The sequence below is a fragment of the Procambarus clarkii genome, chromosome 40 (genome assembly GCF_040958095.1).
Source record: "Procambarus clarkii isolate CNS0578487 chromosome 40, FALCON_Pclarkii_2.0, whole genome shotgun sequence".
In the NCBI taxonomy this organism is placed as follows: Eukaryota; Metazoa; Arthropoda; class Malacostraca; order Decapoda; family Cambaridae; genus Procambarus; species Procambarus clarkii.
This window is the reverse complement of record NC_091189.1, coordinates 16,173,996-16,195,977: the sequence shown is the minus strand read 5'-3', so window position 1 is coordinate 16,195,977 and position 21,982 is coordinate 16,173,996. Positions and strand designations below refer to the sequence as shown.

The 21,982-nt window shown below is 38.1% G+C and overlaps 1 protein-coding gene across 2 annotated transcripts in view; it reads left to right on the top strand.

The window, feature by feature from the left end:
- Positions 1–21,743, top strand: part of LOC123757932 (TBC1 domain family member 14) — a 75,083-nt gene extending 53,340 nt beyond the window's left edge. Inside the window, exons 2-9 of one of the 2 annotated variants that reach the window (XM_045741897.2) lie at positions 235–403; positions 1,598–1,739; positions 7,065–7,182; positions 12,384–12,515; positions 13,390–13,540; positions 15,290–15,490; positions 19,180–19,393; positions 20,108–21,743. In XM_045741897.2, the coding sequence (XP_045597853.2) occupies positions 235–403; positions 1,598–1,739; positions 7,065–7,182; positions 12,384–12,515; positions 13,390–13,540; positions 15,290–15,490; positions 19,180–19,393; positions 20,108–20,310 (1,330 nt within the window). In that variant the 3' untranslated portion in view covers positions 20,311–21,743. The remainder of the gene's footprint in view (positions 1–234; positions 404–1,597; positions 1,740–7,064; positions 7,183–12,383; positions 12,516–13,389; positions 13,541–15,289; positions 15,491–19,179; positions 19,394–20,107) is intronic. The other variant, XM_069338737.1, reaches the window with a different exon arrangement.
- The last annotated feature ends 239 nt before the right edge of the window (positions 21,744–21,982 follow it).

The window sequence follows — 21,982 nt, the reverse complement described above, 5'->3', positions numbered from 1 at the left end:
AGAAAATCGGCAAGGGGCGTGGTACATCACAAAGGGCTAGGGTAGTAGAAAGATTCCTGAAACCCCCCCTCCAGGTTAGGGCGGGGGTTCTGCAAGGGGCCTGTGACATTAAGGGCCTGGGACACCGTAAGAACTTGTATTATCCTGATCGTGTAAATGAGTGCCGAAATGAATAACATACAACTTATTTACATGATTATTGCTTGTTACATCTATTTCCATATTTATTTTCAGGAATCTATTTTCATGGCGTCACAAAGATGGAAGTACAAGTAAAGCCAATGATGCTCCATCATCCACGTCCTCCTCGCCTGTTCCTTCATCACCAGTGCCCAGCAGCTCTCCTGGATGGAGAATCTTCTCACGGCCAATTACCAGGGTGCCTAGGTCGCCAGACCTACAGGTATTTCCCTTTCTCAGGCAGCAAGTATAGCAAAAGGCAATCACAAGAATGTGATGTATCTATGAGAAAATATTGAGGCTGTATGATATGATCAAACCTGTATATAGTTCATTTGGTAGTGAGTGTGCCATGGAAGTACAGGGATGAAGATTCTGTCCTATTGTATGGTTCAGTATTTCTCGACTATTATAGCTATAGTAATGTGGATCTCACTTTCAATATATTTAGGTTTTTTGATGAAAAGCACAGTAACTTCAGTGGCAACACAAGGTAATGAAACATTAATAATAAAGCATTGAGTGGCAATCCTTTTGCGTGGCAGTTATTGATGGCGATCAAAACATTGCTGAATGGGTGATTGATGTAAAATAATACCTGTCAAACTATAAATCATAATACCGTAATATATTTTGAAGACTACTCAAGACACTGTTATACACCACACAAGAGATTAGTTAGTGTAGTCTCTTTAATCGTTTAAATACTCTTATTAAAAATCTTTCATCGTGAGGGTGCACAACAAAACATGGGCTACAAATCACATGTACAAAATTACATATGGCAATTGAAGCATAGGATTATTTGTCTACTGCATGGATTTGTGAGCTCCTTGAGGAATCAGAAATAGAGGGTAGAAATAGCTTAAAGCGCACTTTATTGTTTTGGGATGTACTTTATTATCTCAATAAACTTACTTGAAGCACAAGAGTTAATTGCAAATGAGCGATTGGAGCAATATGTGTTAAGCAATCCAACCCTTGCTGAGCTCCATGCTATTCAGTAATACCTTCTCTTTCACCTAAATAGCCTCTGCGATTATCCTTTCATCTTGTCAACAGTCCTCCGTTATTTTCCATTCTCACATTGTCATTTATATCTCTATTAGGCTGTTCTTATTCCATAGCCAGCTTTTAAATTAATATGTTGTCTTGCTAGTTTCAAGCTCCAGGTTAGTCTGTAATTAAAAATGCAGGAGCATAATATCTGAAGGTTGCAAACTACGATATTTACAAAAATTTCAATACATTACTTACTATAATGTAAGCTTGAGGCTTTCTTTTGATAATTAATTTACTACAGTGTAAATATCACATACTCTATATAAGTCTAATATACTCTATGACCATCCTGCAGTGTAAACATTATATACAATACTGTGTAAGCATCATAATGACAGGTTGCTCATATCCACAGGTCCGCAACAGTGATCTGGAAGCAGGCAGTGCTGGGCTTATAATGGAGACTCGCCCCACTAACCTCCCGGCAAAAACGGCTTACGAACAGCTCAAACACCGGCAGGAGTACCAACAGATGGTTTCTGCGGCCAAGAAAAAAGGTTTTAAGTTTTGGCTGAAATTTATATACAGTATTTGATTATATTGCAATACAGGAACTGTATGTTGCTAATTTAGTGTATATACAGGTATTGAGATATAAACATAGTTGCCCTTTTAACCGGTAGGATTTAAAAAAGCTGTACCGGCATGCATATTTTATCATTGTGACGTCACATACCTGGTGCACGGCTTGTATAAAACACAATTTTATCTGTTATTTTTCTTAGGTTTTGTTTGGTTTGGTTTAGTTTTGGCTTTTTGTTTATAGAGTAGCGATGACATAAGGGGGTTGCATACTTTTCTCAGGTCTTAGACCCTTTGTTAAACACTTGATGTATAAAAAAAAATGGAATAAACCAATATATATAGTGTAATTACCTAAGTGTAGTTACAGGATGAGAGCTACGCCAGTGGTGTCCCATCTTCCCAACACTCTGTCATATAACGCTTTGAAACTACTGACGGTCTTGGCCTCCACCACCTTCCCACCTAACTTGTTCCAACCGTCTACCACTCTGTTTGCGAAAGTGAATTTTCTTATATTTCTTCGGCATCTGTGTTTAGTTAGTTTAAATCTATGACCTCTTGTTCTTGAAGTTCCAGGTCTCGGGAAATCTTCCCTATCGATTTTATCAATTCTTGTTACTATTTTGTACGTAGTGATCATATCACCTCTTTTTCTTCTGTCTTCTAGTTTTGGCATATTTAATGTCTCTAACCTCTCCTTGTAGCTCTTGCCCTTCTGTTCTGGGAGCCAGTTAGTAGCATGTCTTTGCACCTTTTCCAGTTTGTTGATGTGCTTCTTAAGATATGGGCACCACACAACCGCTGCATATTCTAGCTTTGGCCTAGCAAAAGTCGTGAACAATTTCTTTAGTATTTCACCATCCATGTACAGTATTTAAAAGCAATTCTGAAGTTAGAAAGCGTGGCATAGGCTCCTCGCACAACGTTCTTTATGTGGTCCTCAGGTGATAGTTTTCTATCTAGAACCACCCTTAGATCTCTTTCTTTATCAGAATTCTTTAAAGATTTCTCACATAACTTGTAGGTTGTGTGTGGTCTATGTTCTCCTATTCCACATTCCATAACATGACATTTATTAACATTAAATTCCATTTGCCAAGTGGTGCTCCATATATTTATTTTGTCCAGGTCTTCTTGAAGGGCATGACAATCATTTAAGTTTCTTAGCCTTCCTATTATCTTAGCATCATCAGCAAACATGTTCATATAATTCTGTATACCAACGGGTAGATCATTTATGTAGACAATAAACATCATTGGTGCAAGAACTGAACCCTGTGGTACTCCACTTGTGACATTTCTCCAGTCCGATACATTGCCTCTGATTACTGCCCCCATTTTTCTATCAGAAATTTTTCTATCAGAAAATTTTTCATCCATGTTAGAAGTTTACCTGTCACCCCTCCAATATTTTCCAGTTTCCAGAACAACCTCTTATGCGGAGCTCTGTCGAAAGCTTTTTTTTAGGTCCAGATAGATGCAGTCAACCCAACCATCTCTTTCCTTTAAAATCTCTGTGGCTCGATCATAGAAACTGAGTAAATTCGATTCACAGGATCTTCCAGATCGAAAACCATACTGTCTGTCTGATATTATATAATTTCTCTCCAGGTGTTCTACCCATTTAGTTTTTATTATTTTTTCCAATACTTTCACTGTTACACTTGTCAATGATACAGGTCTATAATTGAGGGTCTCTTCCCTGTTGCCACTTTTGTAGATTGGAACTATGTTAGCCTTTTTCCACACGTCTGCTATGACTCCTGTACACAGGGATGCCTGAAAGATCAGGTGAAGTTGAAAGCTGAGCTCGTATGCACATTCTCTCAGAACCCATGGTGGAACTCCATCTGGGCCAACTGGTTTGTTCTTACTTAGCTCCTTTAGCATGTTTTCCCACTTCATCTCTAGACACCTCTATATGCTCTCTGTTCTCTGGAATTCTTATTGTGTCTGGTTCTCTGAAGATTTCGTTTTGTATAAACACACTTTGGAACTTTTTGTTTAGTTTTTCACACATTTCCTTTTCATTTCCTGTGAATCTGTTTCCCCATTTTCAACCCCTGGATGTTATCTTTTACCTGCAATTTGTTGTTTATGAATTTGTAGAATAGGCCCGGTTCTGTTTTACATTTATCCGCTATCCCTTTTTCAAATTTCTTTCTGCCTCTCTCCATACTGCCGTATACTTGTTTCTCGCATCTTTGTATCGCTGGTATGTTTGGGGGTTTGGCCTCTTCCTATATTGATTCCATTTTTGTGTCTTTTGGCCTCTGGTCCTCTCGCAATTTCTGTTGAACCAATCCTGTTTTCTGGCCCTGCATCTCAGTTTTGGTATGAATGTTTGTGTGCCGTCATCGTATATTTTTTGCAAAATTTGGCATACATTTCATTTACTTCCCTGCCTAACAACAAGTCTGTCCAATTATGCTCGTTAAAATTTTTTCGAAGTTCCCCATAGTGACCTCTCTTTAAATTGAGTTTATCAACCGTTTCAATGTCCCCATTTTCTTCTAGATGATATCGTAAAGCATATTTAATGTCTAACAGGACGTGATCACGCTTTCCCAAGGGAGGTGGTACTGGATGTCAAATATTTCTTCTTCTTTCCTGGTGAATACTAGATCCAGTACTGTCGGTATATCTCCTTCCCTCATTCTTGTGGCCTGCTTTGTGTGGTGATACAAGAATGTCTCCAGAATGAAGTTCATAAATCTGCATGTCCAAAAGTCCTCCGTTCTTGCTTCATAGGCCTCCCAGTCTATTGCTTTAAAGTTGAAGTCCCCCAGTGTCAACAGTCGGGATTTATCTTTATCTGCTTGTACAATAATATATCTCATTACCATCATGAGGCCCTCTCGTTTGTCATCCAGTTCTTCCTTTGTCCATGTGTTGCTTGCTGGTGGGCTGTAGGCATTTAAAATTATCAGCTTATCCTGATTCCAGACCTGCAATGCCATTATGTCAATATCTCGAGGCTTTTCAAATATTAACTCTCTTACCTTCAGGTGTTCTTTCACCAGCACAGCCACTCCTCTTCCCTTCCTAGTTTTCCTGTCATGTCTTCAAACTGAATAGCCCCTTGGGAATATGACTTCATTTAATATATTTCCTTCAAGTTTCGTCTCTGATAATGCAACAATATCTGGGACCCTAAGCTGAATTATATCTTGCAACTCCAAAGTTTTTGACCTCACTCCATCTATGTTGGTATATACAATTATCAGGAACATGTTCCCTTTCCCTTTGTTCTTTACTCCCTCTTCCACTATTGATTTTGTTGCCTTTTTTTATGTACCATTTCACAAGCTTTCCAGTCCCTGACACTTTGTAGAAAAAAAATTTCTTCATTTCTATCCCCATTTAGACATTTTGCTTCAATTAGGTTCATTTTCAGCTTTTCTCTGTCATCCTTTGAGAGGTCTTGTCTTATTGGCCAAAGTTTGCCAACCTCATCACTCTGCAATTTCCTGGCATTTCTTAGCACTTCCATTCATGTTTTTAACTCCATTAAATGTCATCCTTAAGGGGCGGTTCTTGTCTTTCTCATATTTTCCAATTCTTCTAAAATCACTGACATTTTCCTTTTGAACCTTCTCCTAAACCTACTATTTTCTCTTTTTCATCTCTTCTACTGCTCGGTCCACCCTAGATGAATTTTCCTTCTCTAAACATCCAAAAATTATTATGGACTTCTATCTGCAGTGTTTTGTACTAGTTTACTGTTGGTAACCAGTTCTTTCCTAATTACTTGCCTAATTTCTGCTTCTTGTTGGTCATTTCTGGTTTTGGCTTCCGAACACACTTCCTTGATTGTCTCTTTCTCTTTTACAACTTGTGCATACGTTTCTTTTATTTCTTCTTTATACTTTTAAAGTTCTTTATTAACTTCCTCTATTTGAGTTGCCAATGAAGTTTCTCGTTGCATCTCCTTGCCTAACTCCATGTTAGCCCTCAGGCTCCTTTGGAGTTGTTCACCATATGAGTCTATTTTCTTGTTAATTTCTTCAAATTCCCTACTCTTCACTTTCCATGCCTCATTATCCTTTACTAGTTCCTTGATGTACCTCCTGCATTCTTACCTTATCAGTCAAGCTGGAAATTTCCTTACCTTGCTAGAAAATACTTCCTTTTAAATTACAAAACTTAATCTTGAGACTTTCATTTCCTTGTTCTGATTTAATAATCTTGTCTTCCTATCTTCCTAATTCTTTAGCAAGTCCTCAATGATCACTAACCTGCCAAGAAAACCACCTTTCATTGCATCTTGTTGTGAGAAACCCACAAAAGATCCCTTTGTTGGGGTACTGTCTTCCCCCGTGGTGGCGGCCATCTTTGTTGAAATTCTGCTGTTTTGAAAAATCAACTTTTCTACCCAAGATTTTTCATTCACTAACACTTATTTCTTATCTCTTAGTTTATTTTCAAATTCCCTACCCCTTCATGTATTCTGGGACACCACTTGCAACCCCTCACACTACTCCTGACACTTAGATAATTTGAATTATCCTGGAGCCTGCAGCAGTGTGACTCTTCAGTGTGATGATGCTCACTTGACCTCTGTATTTAGTTATATATTTTTTAATAGCAGTCAGTATTGCTCTGACTGCTACTAAAGCACAGAGCAATTATTCCCAACTGGAGCAGTTAGTTGCTTCTGGAATCTTTCCTTATTAAGTCTGCTCATAGTATGGTGGATAGAACTTCTGTTTCCCACTTGTGGGGTTGGTGGTTCGCGTCTCTTAGTACCCTGATGATTGAAATAAATAAATACTGGTAAATAAATAAATAAATATATATGAATAAAATAATGAAGCCTTATAAAAGGGCTTGAGCCCTCATTCCTCCCTCAACTCCTCAGGCACATGTACTACCAGTTGGACAATGATAGGCTTACAAATTTAACTTTTCTCAAAGATATATCATGTTCTTGTGATTTCAATGTGGTCTAGGTATTCTAATTAACAATCTTATTTTGTAAAAATAATACCTGTACTGTACTTTAAAGTATAATGTTCTTCCCTTTGCCTGTGAAATAATTTTGTTGGTATTCCTGTTAAATAATCATTACAAAGTCAATTCATAGAATAAGTGATATCCCTAATACCCTAAAATGTGTTAAACAAATGAGATAGATTTTCATTCATGATACTATGCTAAACACTAAAATTTATTCTAAATTTAAGCTTTCATTAATGATTTTGTTAAAGCCTGTAATGTATACTAATAAAACATGTTATTCGTGTTTTCAAGCTAAATACTTGAGTGAATTATAATATATTATTTGCATATTGCAGAATTACGAGAAGCTAAGGAACGGAAAAAAGCACAGGCCACCTTGCAGCGTCAGGAAGAGCAGTTAGCAGCAGCTGTTGCCACTTGGAATAATGAAATATTACCAAAGTGGGATACTATGTGAGTACTATACCTGTTAAGCAGAGCACAGTATGGGGTACTTGGGAGGTACTTGCCCCACTTGGGAGGTATACACAAACAGTGTGTGTACTGCACCTTACAAGTGGGGCACAGTATGTGTACCGCACCTCCCGAGTGGGGCACAGTATGTGTACCGCACCTCCCGAGTGGGGCACAGTACAGTATGTGTACCGCACATCCCGAGTGGGGCACAGTATGTGTACCGCACATCCCGAGTGGGGCACAGTATGTGTACCGCACATCCTGAGTGGGGCACAGTATGTGTACCGCACCTTTCGAGTGGGGCACAGTATGTGTACCACACCTTTCGAGTGGGGCACAGTATGTGTACCGCACCTTTCGAGTGGGGCACAGTATGTGTACCGCACCTTTCGAGTGGGGGCACAGTATGTGTACCGCACCTTTCGAGTGGGGCACAGTACGTGTACCGCACCTTTCGAGTGGGGCACAGTACGTGTACAGCACCTTTCGAGTGGGGCACAGTACGTGTACCGCACCTGCATGTGTACGTACACAGTACGTGTACCGCACAGTATGTGTACCGCATCACCCGAGTGGGGCACAGTATGTGTACGTACACAGTACGTGTGCGGTACACAGTACGTGTACCGCACAGTATGTGTACCGCACCTCTCGAGTGGGGCACAGTATTTGTCCCGCACCTCCCAAGTGGAGCACAGTATGTGTACCGCACCTCCCAAGTGGGGCACAGTACGTGTACTGCACCTCACGAGTGGGGCACAGTACTTCCCGGAATTCTCTGATACAACTGTATCAGCTATGGTCTTCCATTTCAGGTGCCGTAGGTTGAAGTCCCCAAGCAGGATGATGTTTGGGGCTGGATTTGTGAGGTTTTCTAAGCAGTGTTCTATTTTCATTAGTTGGTCTTTAAACTGCTGATCATTTGCCTCTGGTGACTTGTATACAAAGACAATAACTACAGTTAAGATCTCTCTTTTGATTATCAGCACTTCCACCATATCATTTGTGGTGTTTAGCAGCTCAGTGCAGATGAGTGTCCTTGATGTACAGGCTGACCCCACCCTGTAGCCTGTGTGTCCTGTCAAATCTGAAAAGATTGTGCTCCGAAATCCATATTTCACCATCATGGTAGTCCTTGGTGTGAGTTTCTGTTAGGGCTGCAAACACTGCATTTGCCTCATGTAAGAGGCCATCTCTGAAGTGCTCTGTTACATTTGCATGTTTTTATACCCTGAATGTTGGCAAATAAAAATGATGTTATGTTTGTGGAAATGCTGGATGTTGTACTTGGTGTTAATATCTGAGGCTCTGGTAAAGAGGCCACTGTGTTTGCGTCCTCTCTAGCATTTGACCGAGTTGGTGGTATAGTCTGGACATTTTTAGCCATTCTTCTCCTCCTCCTCCTCTTGCTAAGAAATCATCCTGGTAAATAGTGTTGTTGCTGCTTTCATCGAGGTGGTTTGTCGGTCTTATTCACTTGGTACCTTTTATATGAAAAGCTGGACATTCTGTGTTGAAACACTCATTCTTATATAAAGAGTTCTTGCACAGTTCTGGGTGAAAGAGATCACAGCTTTTGGTACATTTACCTGTACTAAGAAGGGTCCTGCACTTTCTGGGATGATCATATTTACATAGTCCATTTGTTCTCCCCAATATCCCATGCTTACAGATACCTCATTTATAATATCGGCAGATTTTGGGTCCTTGTTTTGTTTGTTTCAAAAACCCTGGCGCCAATATCACGCCCGGTTCAGGCGCTGATACTGCAACCGACCCCAACGTCACGTCCGGCGCCAGCATAGCATCCGGCCCCGATGCCAGCATGGCATCCGGCCTACCAGCGACTATAAGAAATATTGCCAGAACAACCGTGGACATTTTCAAGAGAAAACTAGACTGTTATCTCCAAGGAGTACCGCACCAACTGGGCTGTGGTGGATATGTTGGCCTGCGGGCCGCTCCAAGCAACAGCCTGGTGGACCAAACTCTCTCAAGTCAAGCCTAGCCTCGGGCTGGGCTTGGGGAGTAGAAGAACTCTCAGAACCCCATCAACCAGGTATCAACCAGGCCTCGGCACCAACATTGCATTCAGCCCTGGCGCTGATATCGCATCTGGCCCCAACGCCAACGTCCCATCCTGCCCCGATGCCAACATCGCAGCCGGCCCTGATGCTAACGTCGCATCCAGCTCCGGCGCCAATGTCGTATCCGGCCCCGGCGCCAATCCAGATCCCGGCGAGCTGAGATGTAGCTCCAATTCTGGTTCTGCCTGGGTGTCCTTGACAATTTGTTTGAAAACATTAGAGAGTTCCATGCAGGCAGTTAGAAGTGATTCTTTGTGCTCTGCTGGGGTTTTATCAAGAATTGCGATCATCTTCAAGACAGTAATAATGTATTATCCTTTTTGCAGAACCAGTACACCGAGTGGTCTCTGGGACCAATTCTCCTGGCATTATTTGACATGTTGGCACAGTTACTGTGTGTGGCTGCTGAACATAGTTGGCACTGGAAGCTCTGGTGGTAATATACTTTCTTGTTGCATTCGGTGCACATCTTTACTAAAGGCATTCTGACCATAATGCTTTTGGTCAGTGGTGGTATTAAGGCAGTGGACCGTTGGTTGTTGACCAGTGGTAAAGGGGGGGGGGGGCGACCCTTCACAGCCTACCGTGTGTGTACACAGATCAAACCTCGTGGCCCCTGTACACAGAGTCTGGTGTGTGTGTGTGTGTGTTGCCTCACCATTCACTGAATTATACGTTCCAAAATTTCCACGTGGCAATTTTCCTACACTTTCAAGCCTTTTAGTCTGTTTTGTTACCGTTCACTGTTCACCGTATCACTGTTCACTATAGTCTAAGTATACAAAGATAAGTATATGTAGACATGGGCGACATGGGCCTCGTGTAGGCACTACACTCCCACGTGGGCTAGTGAGAGGTGGTTATTCTCTCTTAAACACAAAATTCTAATGGCAGCACTGTATTTTTTCCTTTCCTAAATGTGGTTTTACACATTGTGATAACTGTGATCTGTGTTCTATCACTGTAATCCTAATATGACAGAACATATTGAAGTTAATTCACGGAGCGCGCAAACCCTCGATCCTCCCATGCACAGACAACTGGACAACCCTCACAAGTAGGGCACAATATGTGTACTGTACCTCACAAGTGGGGCACAGTATGTGTACTGTACCTCACAAGTGGAGCTTGAAATGGCAAGTTGTATCTTTTTTTTTTTTTATGAAGGTAAATCTTTTAGTTCACTTTATAATGTATTGTTTACATTTTGTTTCATAATGCCCATTCAAAACATCAAAATTTTACACTATTTGTACTGTAAATTTTAGACAAGTGGTAATAAGATCATGAAGCAAAAACATAATACTGTATACAGGTGGTGTATGAAATTCCTTGAGAATTTGTGTAATGATCCTTCAGTAAGCATTTTAACACGATTGCACTCGGCGGCCGCCACTCGTCATCACTCATTTTTCTCCTGATTCTAAGCTGGTGACTATGGCTTGTCATGTATTAAAATATTTGTAAAGAATTCAATGTTTATTTGATCAACTTCTGGGTGGTTTCAAAATGAGCGCCTTTAGTTTGCGCACAATTTGATATCAAAATGAAAGACTTAACATGAAAATTGGTGTCAGAACACTGGAAAGATATTAATAATTTTGTGGTGATGAGTGTCAAAAAGTATTCAAAAGTTAAAATTCCATTTATTTTTCTATTATTATGGGACTAGTTTTAAAATACGTGCCTTTATATTGCGAACAATTTTATACCAGAATGAAAGACGTAACACGAAAATTGGTGTCAGAACACTGGAAATATATAAATAATTTTGTGGTGATGAGCGTCCAAATGTTAAAATATTTATTAAAATTCCTTTTATTGTTCTATTATTATGGGACTAGTTTTAAAATACACGCCTTTATTTTGCAAACAATTTGATACCAAAATGAAACACGTAACACAAAAATTGATGTTATCAAACTGAACGAGCACAGTATATACATAACTCTGCAGGTGTGGTCGAATTTAGACTTTGCTGTGGGGAGTCACGGCAGGCTTTTGGACCTTATATGCATATACCCCTACAGGGAATTCTATTGCGAACACAATGATACCAAAATGAGCAACGTAGCACGAGAATTAAGGTGAGAAAACTGAAACAAGTATACACTTTTCGGTGTCGCTGCGCGCTCTCCCAAAACGTCGGGACCATGACATCACAGTCTGTGGCGCGCCCGCACGTTGTGTGATAATGTTAATACTTTAAGAATTGTTAGATGATTGAACAATTTTACACAAGTCCAGAGCAGACAAGGCACCATAGATAGATAGATATGATAATACAGTATATTTGATAAAATTATCCTGATACCACAGAGCCAGTGGTATTTAATAATTAAAAAAAAAATTATTAAACATACATAAAACATGTTATAGTGGTTTATTAATTGACAGAGTAATTTTATATTACATAATGTAACTAATATGCAAAGTATTTTGGGCATTACTTAATATAAATTTTGTTGATAGCTGATGAAAGAAGATATCCTTGGTACACATGCCAGGCATATCTTGCAATAAAAACAATATACTGTAGTACAGTACATCTATTTGGGAAAATATTTTTTGCTATGGCTAGACATGTTTCTTCCATAACTCATTCTTATTTATGAGAGATATAGAAATATAGAATAAAACTCGAAAAAATAAAGACAATCTTTAAATTAAGGATGGGAGTACCACCTCTGGCTGGAAGGAGGAGAAACCTTAGCCTCGGAGGAAACCACACATAGCGCATTAGAGGGGATATTTAGGTCCCCTCCAATCTTTAAAATCTTTCAATTATATTAGATCTTCACCGTGTTTTTTCATCACCTTAATGTTATGTTGTATAGTTTACCAATATCTGTTTCACTGCTCTAATGGTAAACTACACATTGTTTGACCAATATATTTCACCATTCAAGTTGTAAGCTAAATGTTATTTCATTTAAGGGATTAAATTTCATTTAAGCTAGAATTTACACTGCTGTACACCTGTATAGTTCAGCCATAATTGTAACACTTTGTATAAGTTCTTACAAATAAAGTTTGCTATTTTTATTCTGGTTATAAAAAAAATAGTTTGATTTTATTTTGTAAATTATGTGCATGTAACTATCTTTCCAGGCACTCACACAAAAAATGCCGTGAATTGTGGTGGCAAGGCCTTCCTTCGTGTGTGAGGGGGAAAGTGTGGAAGTTGGCCATAGGAAATGATCTAAATATCACTCCACAACTTTACAGCATTATGGTTCAAAGGTTGGTGGTGTTTATCTCCTTCCTTGGAATATGCTCATATTACTCTGAAAAATAATAATTGAACCAGAGGTGTTTACACATGAGAGAGATTCCTTTACCATGACAACCCTTGGACTTATCTCTTGTAATCTAATTTCCTTTTTGAAGTGCTTCAATAAATACATTTTGCCCTGTAGTACAGTGGTTTATGTCCTCATTTTGCAGTTGAGGGACCAAGAGTCAGTTCCTGGCATGACAGAAATGGGTGGGCACGTTTTCTTTTACCTGATGCCTTTTCACTGTGTAGTTAAATAGGTACCCAGGAGTTAGGCAATTGTTGTTGCTTTCATCCTGGGAAAGGTCAATAGTTAGCCTTGAGAGATGTTGATTATCTTAAGTACAGGCTTTCTGTCCCTGATAACAGGAAATATTTTTAATTTTACTTTTTCATTTTGTTTCTTACACAACACTTTTGTGTAAAAGCCTCCAAATCCTTCACATTTTGTATACAGTACAGTATGCTGTATCATGTTTATTAAATGCAAAGTTAATTTTGTTTGCATTATTTCCACAGGCAGAGGAAAACCACACCTCAGTCTTTGTGAAGTATATACAGTAGTAAACTATATTTGTACTTGAAACTATTAATTGTTCTTTCTTTAATCAACCAGTTTTTGATTGACAATTATTCATCAGTAACCCAACCTACACACACATGAAATGAAAGTGACAAGGTTTTGGTCTATCCTGGACCTTTATCAAGTTGATAAGTGTCCAGGATGGACTGAAATGTCATTACTTTCATTTTGTTTTATATGTGTGTGTGTTGGGCTATTAATTTTCAGCCATGTTATTGTGACTTATTCTGTTCAATTATTCCTCCACTGATCACTAGGTCTGTAGAAAAGCTGATGAGCCTTAGTGAGTGTGGGAGTATGGTTAGCCAGGAGGATGTGACGAGTGATTGTGATGACTTGGAAGGAACCATAGACCTCATTCGTCTCGATGTCTCGCGCACGTTTCCTCACCTTTGCATCTTCCAGAAGGTAACTTTATACAATAAAATACCTGATTATTAGCATCATCATCATTATCACCCTGTTTCCCATTCTCATGTGGGATATGGATGGGAACAAAGCGACTTAATGATAAATTTTGATAATGGTGGTATTGTTATGAGTTAGGCATAGTATGGCATTGATACAAACATGATGTCTCTTATACATAAACAAAAGAATCATCTTTGAAAGCAGAGGCATTCTGCTAAATAGTACTCAACATAGTGTGTACAAATTCATTCAGTAGTACAGGGACATATCATTTGTCCATTTGAGGATAATGGTGACAAGGCAACTGGACCTTCACAGTGAAGAGTAAGGAACACCTAAGCCACACATCTGAAAAGAAAGTAAGTGGGAATGTTCTGGGTAATCTGGGACTATTATCAAGTTGTGTGTCTAATTTTCAGCCATGTGTTATATTGATATACTGTCTGGATGTGGAGAGCATTTTTCAATCCACCAAGGAAAATCAACTCTCCTACTCTTTGAGAGTTGGGTTTCTTTGGTAACTCTTCCATTTTTTGTACCCAGTACCTCTAGCAGAGCATTCACATAGTGCTTGGTCCTTGTTTCATTTCCCTCATTTGGTATCTGTAATTTCAGGTCTTGCATGTTGTACCTGCATGGTCTATGGTTAAGGAACATTTACTAAATAACTGAAGGTTTTTGCTTCCTCCTGAAACAAAGAGGAGGAGCTTGGGGGAGCTCTCTTGTCCTGATGGATTTTTCTGGTGTGGGTGCTGTGCTTGATAGCAGCTTTTCTCTGATGTTTGTGGGTGCCTAGCTGCTGCTCCTGTGGTGATTGTGTCTTACTCTTGAGGGCCTTGAGTTAGACTAGCTCCATCATTCAGAAAGGCTTTTTTGAATCTTGCCTTGTGGTTGTTACCTGCCCTCTAAGCTCTGATGATTTTGATGCCCATGTCGTCTCCGGGGTGTGATGCTGGGACGTTTTTCCTTCAGTTCATCTTTCTTTTCATTTGCCTTGTTTGGCGAGGGGTTGGACCTTGCATGTTTGTTTCTTTAAGGGTGCAGCTTTCCTCATCCCCCCTCTGACAGCTTCTGATCCGCTTTGCAGCACAGGTAAGTACTTTCATCACTTTCTTTTGTGCAGTGGTGGTTGTAACTCTTGTCTAAAGAAGTGATTTAGAGACCCATGGAAATGGATTTCTGCCAAAGGAAGCAACCAAGTGATCAGCTCGGATAGGAGCATTTCAGCAACAGTTGATGTCTTACTTTTTATGTGAAGATATATATTCTGTAATTTATATTCATTATTTATGCAAATTGTGCAATTTAATGTGCATTCTATAGTATAAAATGATGTCATTGTCCCAACATTTTTTACATTACCAAATTCAAGTAAATTCATAAACATAAGTATTAGATATGGAATAAAAATGATCCAAGTTGTCCATAATTTTGTTAAAATATTAATGGAAATTATCTTTAAACTATCTTTTCACATAGCAGTATGGTTTATTAATATATTTTAGATTTTTAGTGCCTGTTAACTTTTTTGTGCTCAGGATTTATAGTTTAGATTTTTAGTGCCTGTTAACCTTTTTTGTGCTCAGGAAGTTCTCTTCCTGAGCACAAAAGCTCTTGTGTTCTCTTTATACACTGGTTCCCTTTACTCTCATACTTCCCACCTTCATCTCTGCAAATATATATTCACTGGAACATTTATGAAATATAAGTTAAGGTATAGAATTTGATAGGAAAATATAATTTCAGGGTGGACCATACCATGATCCTCTTCATAATATCTTAGGAGCTTATGCCTGCTACCGTCCCGATGTTGGTTACGTGCAGGGGATGTCCTTTCTGGCAGCAACACTGCTTCTTAATATGGATGAAGCAGATGCATTTATTACCTTCTCCAACCTCCTCAATCGACCAGCACACATGGCATTCTTCAGGATGGATCAGCCAGTGGCAAGTCATCTCACTTTTGTAGTTAGAAACACAGGGGCTTAAATTCTCAATGGATTTTGTGTGTGATGGAGTTTAGTAGATCCTTGAAGAATAAAAGTTGGTGTAAATCACTACCACCTTTCAACAAATTATAGTTTAGTTCAATAATTCAACCTGTCCTCCTACAAAGAACATCGCTTTTCACTCGTATGCATTACATAAAACCAAAAATTGTCGTTCCAGTAAATGGAAGTGGCTCGTAAAAGAGACATACTCTCCCATTTTTTGTTTTGGGTCCTCTTGTAGGTTAGGAGAGGACACTTTAAATTTCATGTTTTCTTGAAATTAGCAGACCTTAGGAGGACGGGCTGCATAATTACCTGCAGTTCACTACTGTACATTGCAAGCAGAAATGTGTTCACCTTATCTCTGGATGTTCCACAGACCTCTGACCTATCTTAAACAAATGTGTATATATTTAATTTTTGTTAAGCCCAAATTTGAATACTGTACTGTACTAAAATTATTAAACTTGCTTTTTTAATAGTTTTGATAAATGCAGATTTGATTTTACTGTACATGAATAATCACTGTGCAGAAGCTTTATTCACTTTACGAATCAGTTTTAAGATATGTGTGTAAAATCTTAATGTGCGTGTGTTGTGCTGGGACTCTAGCCACTGTTCTGGCTGACTAGTGGTCAATGCAAACTTGGTTAGGAATGTGTTATTTAACATGCCACACATTTACAACTTTTAAAGCTCAAAGTGTCTTTAACTACATGTTGGCACTTTACTTGATCTAAATTGAACATTTCTAAGGTTGTTAATGAGTTAAAAAAAAAATTGGCAGAGTTTTAGAGAAAGAATTAGAGAAATGATAAGTCCATAAAAAACTGAAATAGGTCAGAAAACCGATAATGACAGATGTGTAGTATTTTTAATAAATATTTTATCTCTGTATTTACTAAAGAAGAACTGAACATTATGCCTTCAGCTGAAGAAGTCTATTTGGGTGGGGAAGAGAACAGGATTGCCTAGTATAGCAGTTACCAGGGAGGATGATATTAAACATATAGTAAAATGCAAAAAGTGTTTGCCAGGGTGCTTAAGGAATGCAAATAGGAGCTTTACGAGCCATTGTCCACCATATTTAAGAAATCATTAGTCAGGCTGAGAGCCATAGTCATGGAAGTTTGCTAATGTGGTACTAATTTTCAAGAAAGGAGATAGATCACTTGCGTCAAACTATTGACCAATTAGCTTAATATCTATTGTGGGAAAGTTACTTGAATCGATAATTGTAAATACCATTCATCTTCATCTTGAAAAACATAAATTAATAAATGATTAACAACATAGTTTTACAAATGTCCGTTCATGTTTAACAAATTTGCTATCATTTTATTCCAGCATAGTTGAGGCAGTTGATAGTGGTAAGGTTTGTGATGTTGTGTACCTTGACTTTAGCAAAGCTTTTGACACAGTGCCACTTGAAAGACTGATTAAGAAGTTAAGAGGCTCACAGTATTAGGAGTACTATATTAAGTTGGATTAGGGCATGGCTATACCAAAGGAAACAGATTTAGTATAAATAAGAGTTGCCAGAGTGGGAAAATGTTGTAAGTGGAATGCCTCAAGGCTCTGTCCAGGGACCTCTGTTATTCATAATATATATAAATGATTGAGATTCAGGTTTGAGTAGCAATATTTGCAAATTTGCCGATGATACAAAAATTGGGAGGGAAATAAACACAAAAAAAAAGACTATTATGTTGACCAAACCACACATGAAGGGATGAACCTAGAAAATAAAGGGACGACGACGTTTCGATCTGTCCTGGACCATTCTTAAGTCGATTGTGATGAGGGAAGGCGGCGAAGGCAATAAATAGGCAAGAGAGGGGTGAGGAGAAGGAAATCTTAGAGGAAGAAAAAGCAAGGCAAAAGGTGCAAAAGGTAAGGTGTAATAAAGGGGATAGTAGAATAGGAATAAGAAAGGGATCGTAAGAGAAAACAAGGGAAAGAAAAAGAAAAAGAAAAAGAAAGAAAGATAAATGGAAGGGTAAGCATATGTTAGGTCACGTTTGTTAGAAAACATGACTCTATCACTTAGACAATCTAAATAGGGTTTTGAAATGTCAAAAGATTGGCAGATGCAGTTTAATGCTGACAAATGTAAGGTTTAAGGCTATCTTGGTTATCTAGAGATGATTTCGGGGCTTAGTGTCCCCGCGGCCCGGTCCTCGACCAGGCCTCCTTTTTGTTACACACCCCCAAGAAGTCCGTAGCGGTTGTCTAACTCCCAGGTACCTATTTACTGATAGGTAACAGGGGCATCAGGGTGAAAGAAACATTTTGCCCATTTGTCTTCGCCTCCACCGGGAATCGAACCCAGAACCTCAGGACTATGAATCCGAAGCTCTGTCCACCTAGCTATCAGGCGCCCTCCTGATAATGATGATACAGTTATAAGATACGAGCTAGATGGTGTTGAGATTGCGAAGTCAGATTGCGAAAGGGATCTTGGAGTTGTGATAGGTAAGAATTTAAAACTCAAAAATCAATGCATAAATGTTCGTAATAAGGCAAATAGGACACTGAGATTTATTAATCGAAGCGTTACTAATAAAATACCTGATGTTCCTCAGCTATATCTTCTCTGGTTAGGTCCCATTTAGATTATGAAGTTCAGTTTTGGTCGCCGTACTATAGAATGGATATAAATTCACAAGAACGTGTCCAGCGTTGGATGACAAAGTTAATCCCGCAAATTAGATTCATACGAAGGAAGATTGACAAAACTTTAATTACATGCACTGGAAAGGTGAAGAGTAAGGGGTGACATGATAGAGGTGTACAAGTGGATGAATGGATATAACAAAGAGAATATTAATAAGGTATTAAAAGTACTGTATCAAGACATGACAGAACACGAAACAATGGGTATACCCTCATCGCGGCCCTTGTGGATTTATTCATTTGATGCATCACGCTATTGTGATTTCTGTGTGTATTGAAGAGAGGGCAAAGAGGTAGATTGTTGGCAGAGCCCGAGTGCATGGGGGAATTGTGTAAAACCCTGGTTTGTGTCTCAGAGAGGCTGCAGGATCCGTGTGAATTCAGTGGAATTCCCGGTTGCAATTCTTTTGATCATGTTGTGGCGTAGTCGACTAAGGCAGCGTCTGGGATCATCCCGGGTGTGAGTTCGAACCCTCATCACGGCCCTTGTGGATTTATTCATTTGATGCACCAAGCTATAGTGATTTCTGTGGGTATAAATTGGATAAGTTTAGATTTAGGAAAGACCTAGTTAAATACTGGTTCGGTAACAGGGTTTTTGATTTGTGGAACCAATTGTCACGTAACGAAATTGAATTGAACGTGGTGGAGGTGAGGTCCATTGATTGTTTCAAGTGTGGATTGGACATGTATACGAGTGGGATTAGGTGGTTATAAATAGGAGCTGCCTCGTATGGGCCAATAGGTCTTCTGCAGTTATGTTTCTTATGTTTCTTATGTTGCCAACTAGTATTTTTTTCTGTTATATTTTGCTATGAAAGTTGTGCTGATGATGGTAGTGGTTCTAATTATGGTGGTGCAGATTTTGATGGGGATGATGACAGTGGTGGTAGGTGGTGCTGAAAATAGTAGTGGTGGTGAAAGTGGTGGTGGTAGTATGATTCTGATGATGTAAACTTCAATTTCCAGATGTGTGCCTACTATAAAGCCTTCGAAGAACTTCTAGCTGCCAATTTACCACTTATCGCAGAGCACTTGCAAACAATTGGAGTTACCCCAGACCTTTATGTTTTGGACTGGTTGTTGACGGTATTTGCTCGTCCATTACCTCTGGATGCTGCTGTCAGAATATGGGACGTTTATCTAAGAGATGGGGAGGAGTTTCTCTTAAGGGCTGCCATTGGTTAGTTGACTTACTGAAATATGTTATTAAGCACATTGGGCGAGTTGCTTATCTATGATTACCTCCTGTGTTCGAATTGCCATTGGAGATATTTTTTCATTTGATTTATAAACTATATTTTGTCATATGCACCACGATGTTGAACTCTTAATTAGTTGAGCCATTTAAGGGTTAGTGATAATTTGTATTAATTGTAAAACTAGATACTTAACATAGATGGTGCATTAATAGCATTTATATATACAGTACAGTATATGTGTGTGTATATATATATATATATATATATATATATATATATATATATATATATATATATATATATATATATATATATATATATATATATATATATATATATATATATATATATATATATATATATATATATACATACATATATATATATATATACATACATACATACATACATACATACATACATACATACATACATACACACACACACACACACACACACACACACACACACACACACACACACACACACACACAGTATTCCAATAATTCAAAATCCCCTCTATTTTACTTTTGCTCTGCAGTATTATTCTTTTGATGTTCTTCTATTTTTTGGATTCTAAATTTCAAACTATATTTTAGCCTTGATAATTTAGATTAGGAATTTTATATACAGTAGTTGACTAAATCTAAAATGTTTCTTTATAACATATTTATGTTGATTACATTTTTCTTCAGGTATCTTGAAGCTGTATGAAACTGTTATTACCAATCAAGAGTGCACTGCCACCGCTGCACAGTTTCTCACTCGTCTACCAGAAGATCTCTGTGCAGAGGCTTTATTCCGGGCCATTGCATCCGTCCGAACCTCCGCCCACAAACGCACATTTTCACAGATCCTTCAAGCGCACATGGATGCTGCAGCAATGACTGCAGTATGATTTGTGGCAACTTTTATACACTATTTCTGTGTTGTATATGTAATTACAGGAATGCTTTGTTTATAAAAATAAAATTTTTAAGCCATTTAATTTTTTCACAGGCATTTGTATTGTTAATCTCAACAAATTAGCAAATGCTGAAAAATATTCTAGCTTTGTCATTTCTAAAATTTCAGTACAGCATATTTTTTTTAACTTGGTTATTATTTCATCAATGGTCTCTTGAGGTATATATTTCTATGGATATTTTAAAAGCTTATCAAGTATTAGCATTTTAATCAAATCTTACTAATACTGTACACAGTTCACTTAAATTGACAATTATTATTTAGATATCTGGAAGTTCTTATGATTTAGAAAAATCACTGGAATTTATAATTGTGGGTGATAACATGAATGTTTTTAGCTGAATGTTTGATAATCATGCTGAAAAGCTTCTTCTGGTGTATCATACTCATATGGTAGGATGTCCTTGGCCTTGACAATAGTACACTGAGTAATGATAATTTCCACAGGACAATTATATTTATTAACTCAATCTCGGTATGTTTTACATATGAAATATATCACGGTATTGTGGTTTCATTGTGTATGTTTTGTATATTTCTATATTACTGTACAAAAGTTATAATTGTACACTTACACTGCTCGATGCATGGCAATTTTAAAATAAGATTTAACCCCTCGTGTCTTTCACATGGTCAAGTAATTATTTAATGACGTAAAATCTAATTCTGGCCATTGGTTGAAAAAATTTTGAAATTAGTTATTAACGGTTCAACACCAAGTTTAAACTTCTTATAAAGTCTTTAGAAACATACAATTAAGCAAAACTTTTGCCTTAGATATTCTATTTTTTTACTATTATTGTAGTTTGTCATTTAATAAGCACATTGAGGGAGAAACTCTTCTTTCATCACTGCACTGGAATGAGTTGCTTCGGTTCTTTCTTCTCAATATATCCTTTTGATTGTGCTCTGTTTTCCTGTTCTTAATCCATATTTTCTCTTATTTTTGTGTGATTTTTTCTTTTTATTAATCTATGCTCATTGAAGCAATCTTCACACTTCCTATACTTTCATCTTGGTGCGTGCATGATCCTTTAGCATGTCTGCAACGTTGGAAAGTTGGTGAAATGCATGCAGAGGATTCTCCTGTGTGTCTTCCCCATGAGGAGCAGCATCTTCCAGAGGGTGCAAGGCATCAACATGTGATAGATGTCGGTGAGGTCACAATTCATTGAACAAGGAAGATTTAGGTCACCTAGAAAACCTGGAATATACCTGTGAAATTAAGCTTTTAAGATTTTTAAAAGATCTGAGAATAATTGATTACTTTTTATTGCCTCGTATGGGCAATAAATGAAGCAACTCAATGGGATAGTATGAACTATTCCATTGTTCAACACTAGGGATAGTGAAGTATGAATGCAATTACACATGCATTATGATAGAATACATTCTATTTAATTTGCCTGGTGTCCACAAACCTTAATTTGTCCGAGTATACTCATACGTAACTAGTTCATTTATATCTTGTTCAAAGCTAGACAATGTGGTAACTCAATATTTTAGAAAATTGCTTATTACAGTAAAATTTGCCTTAAAGCATTTCCCTAGAGGAAAGCTTTTTTGGAATGGCTGTTAAACTGGGGTCAGTCATTTAATCCTTT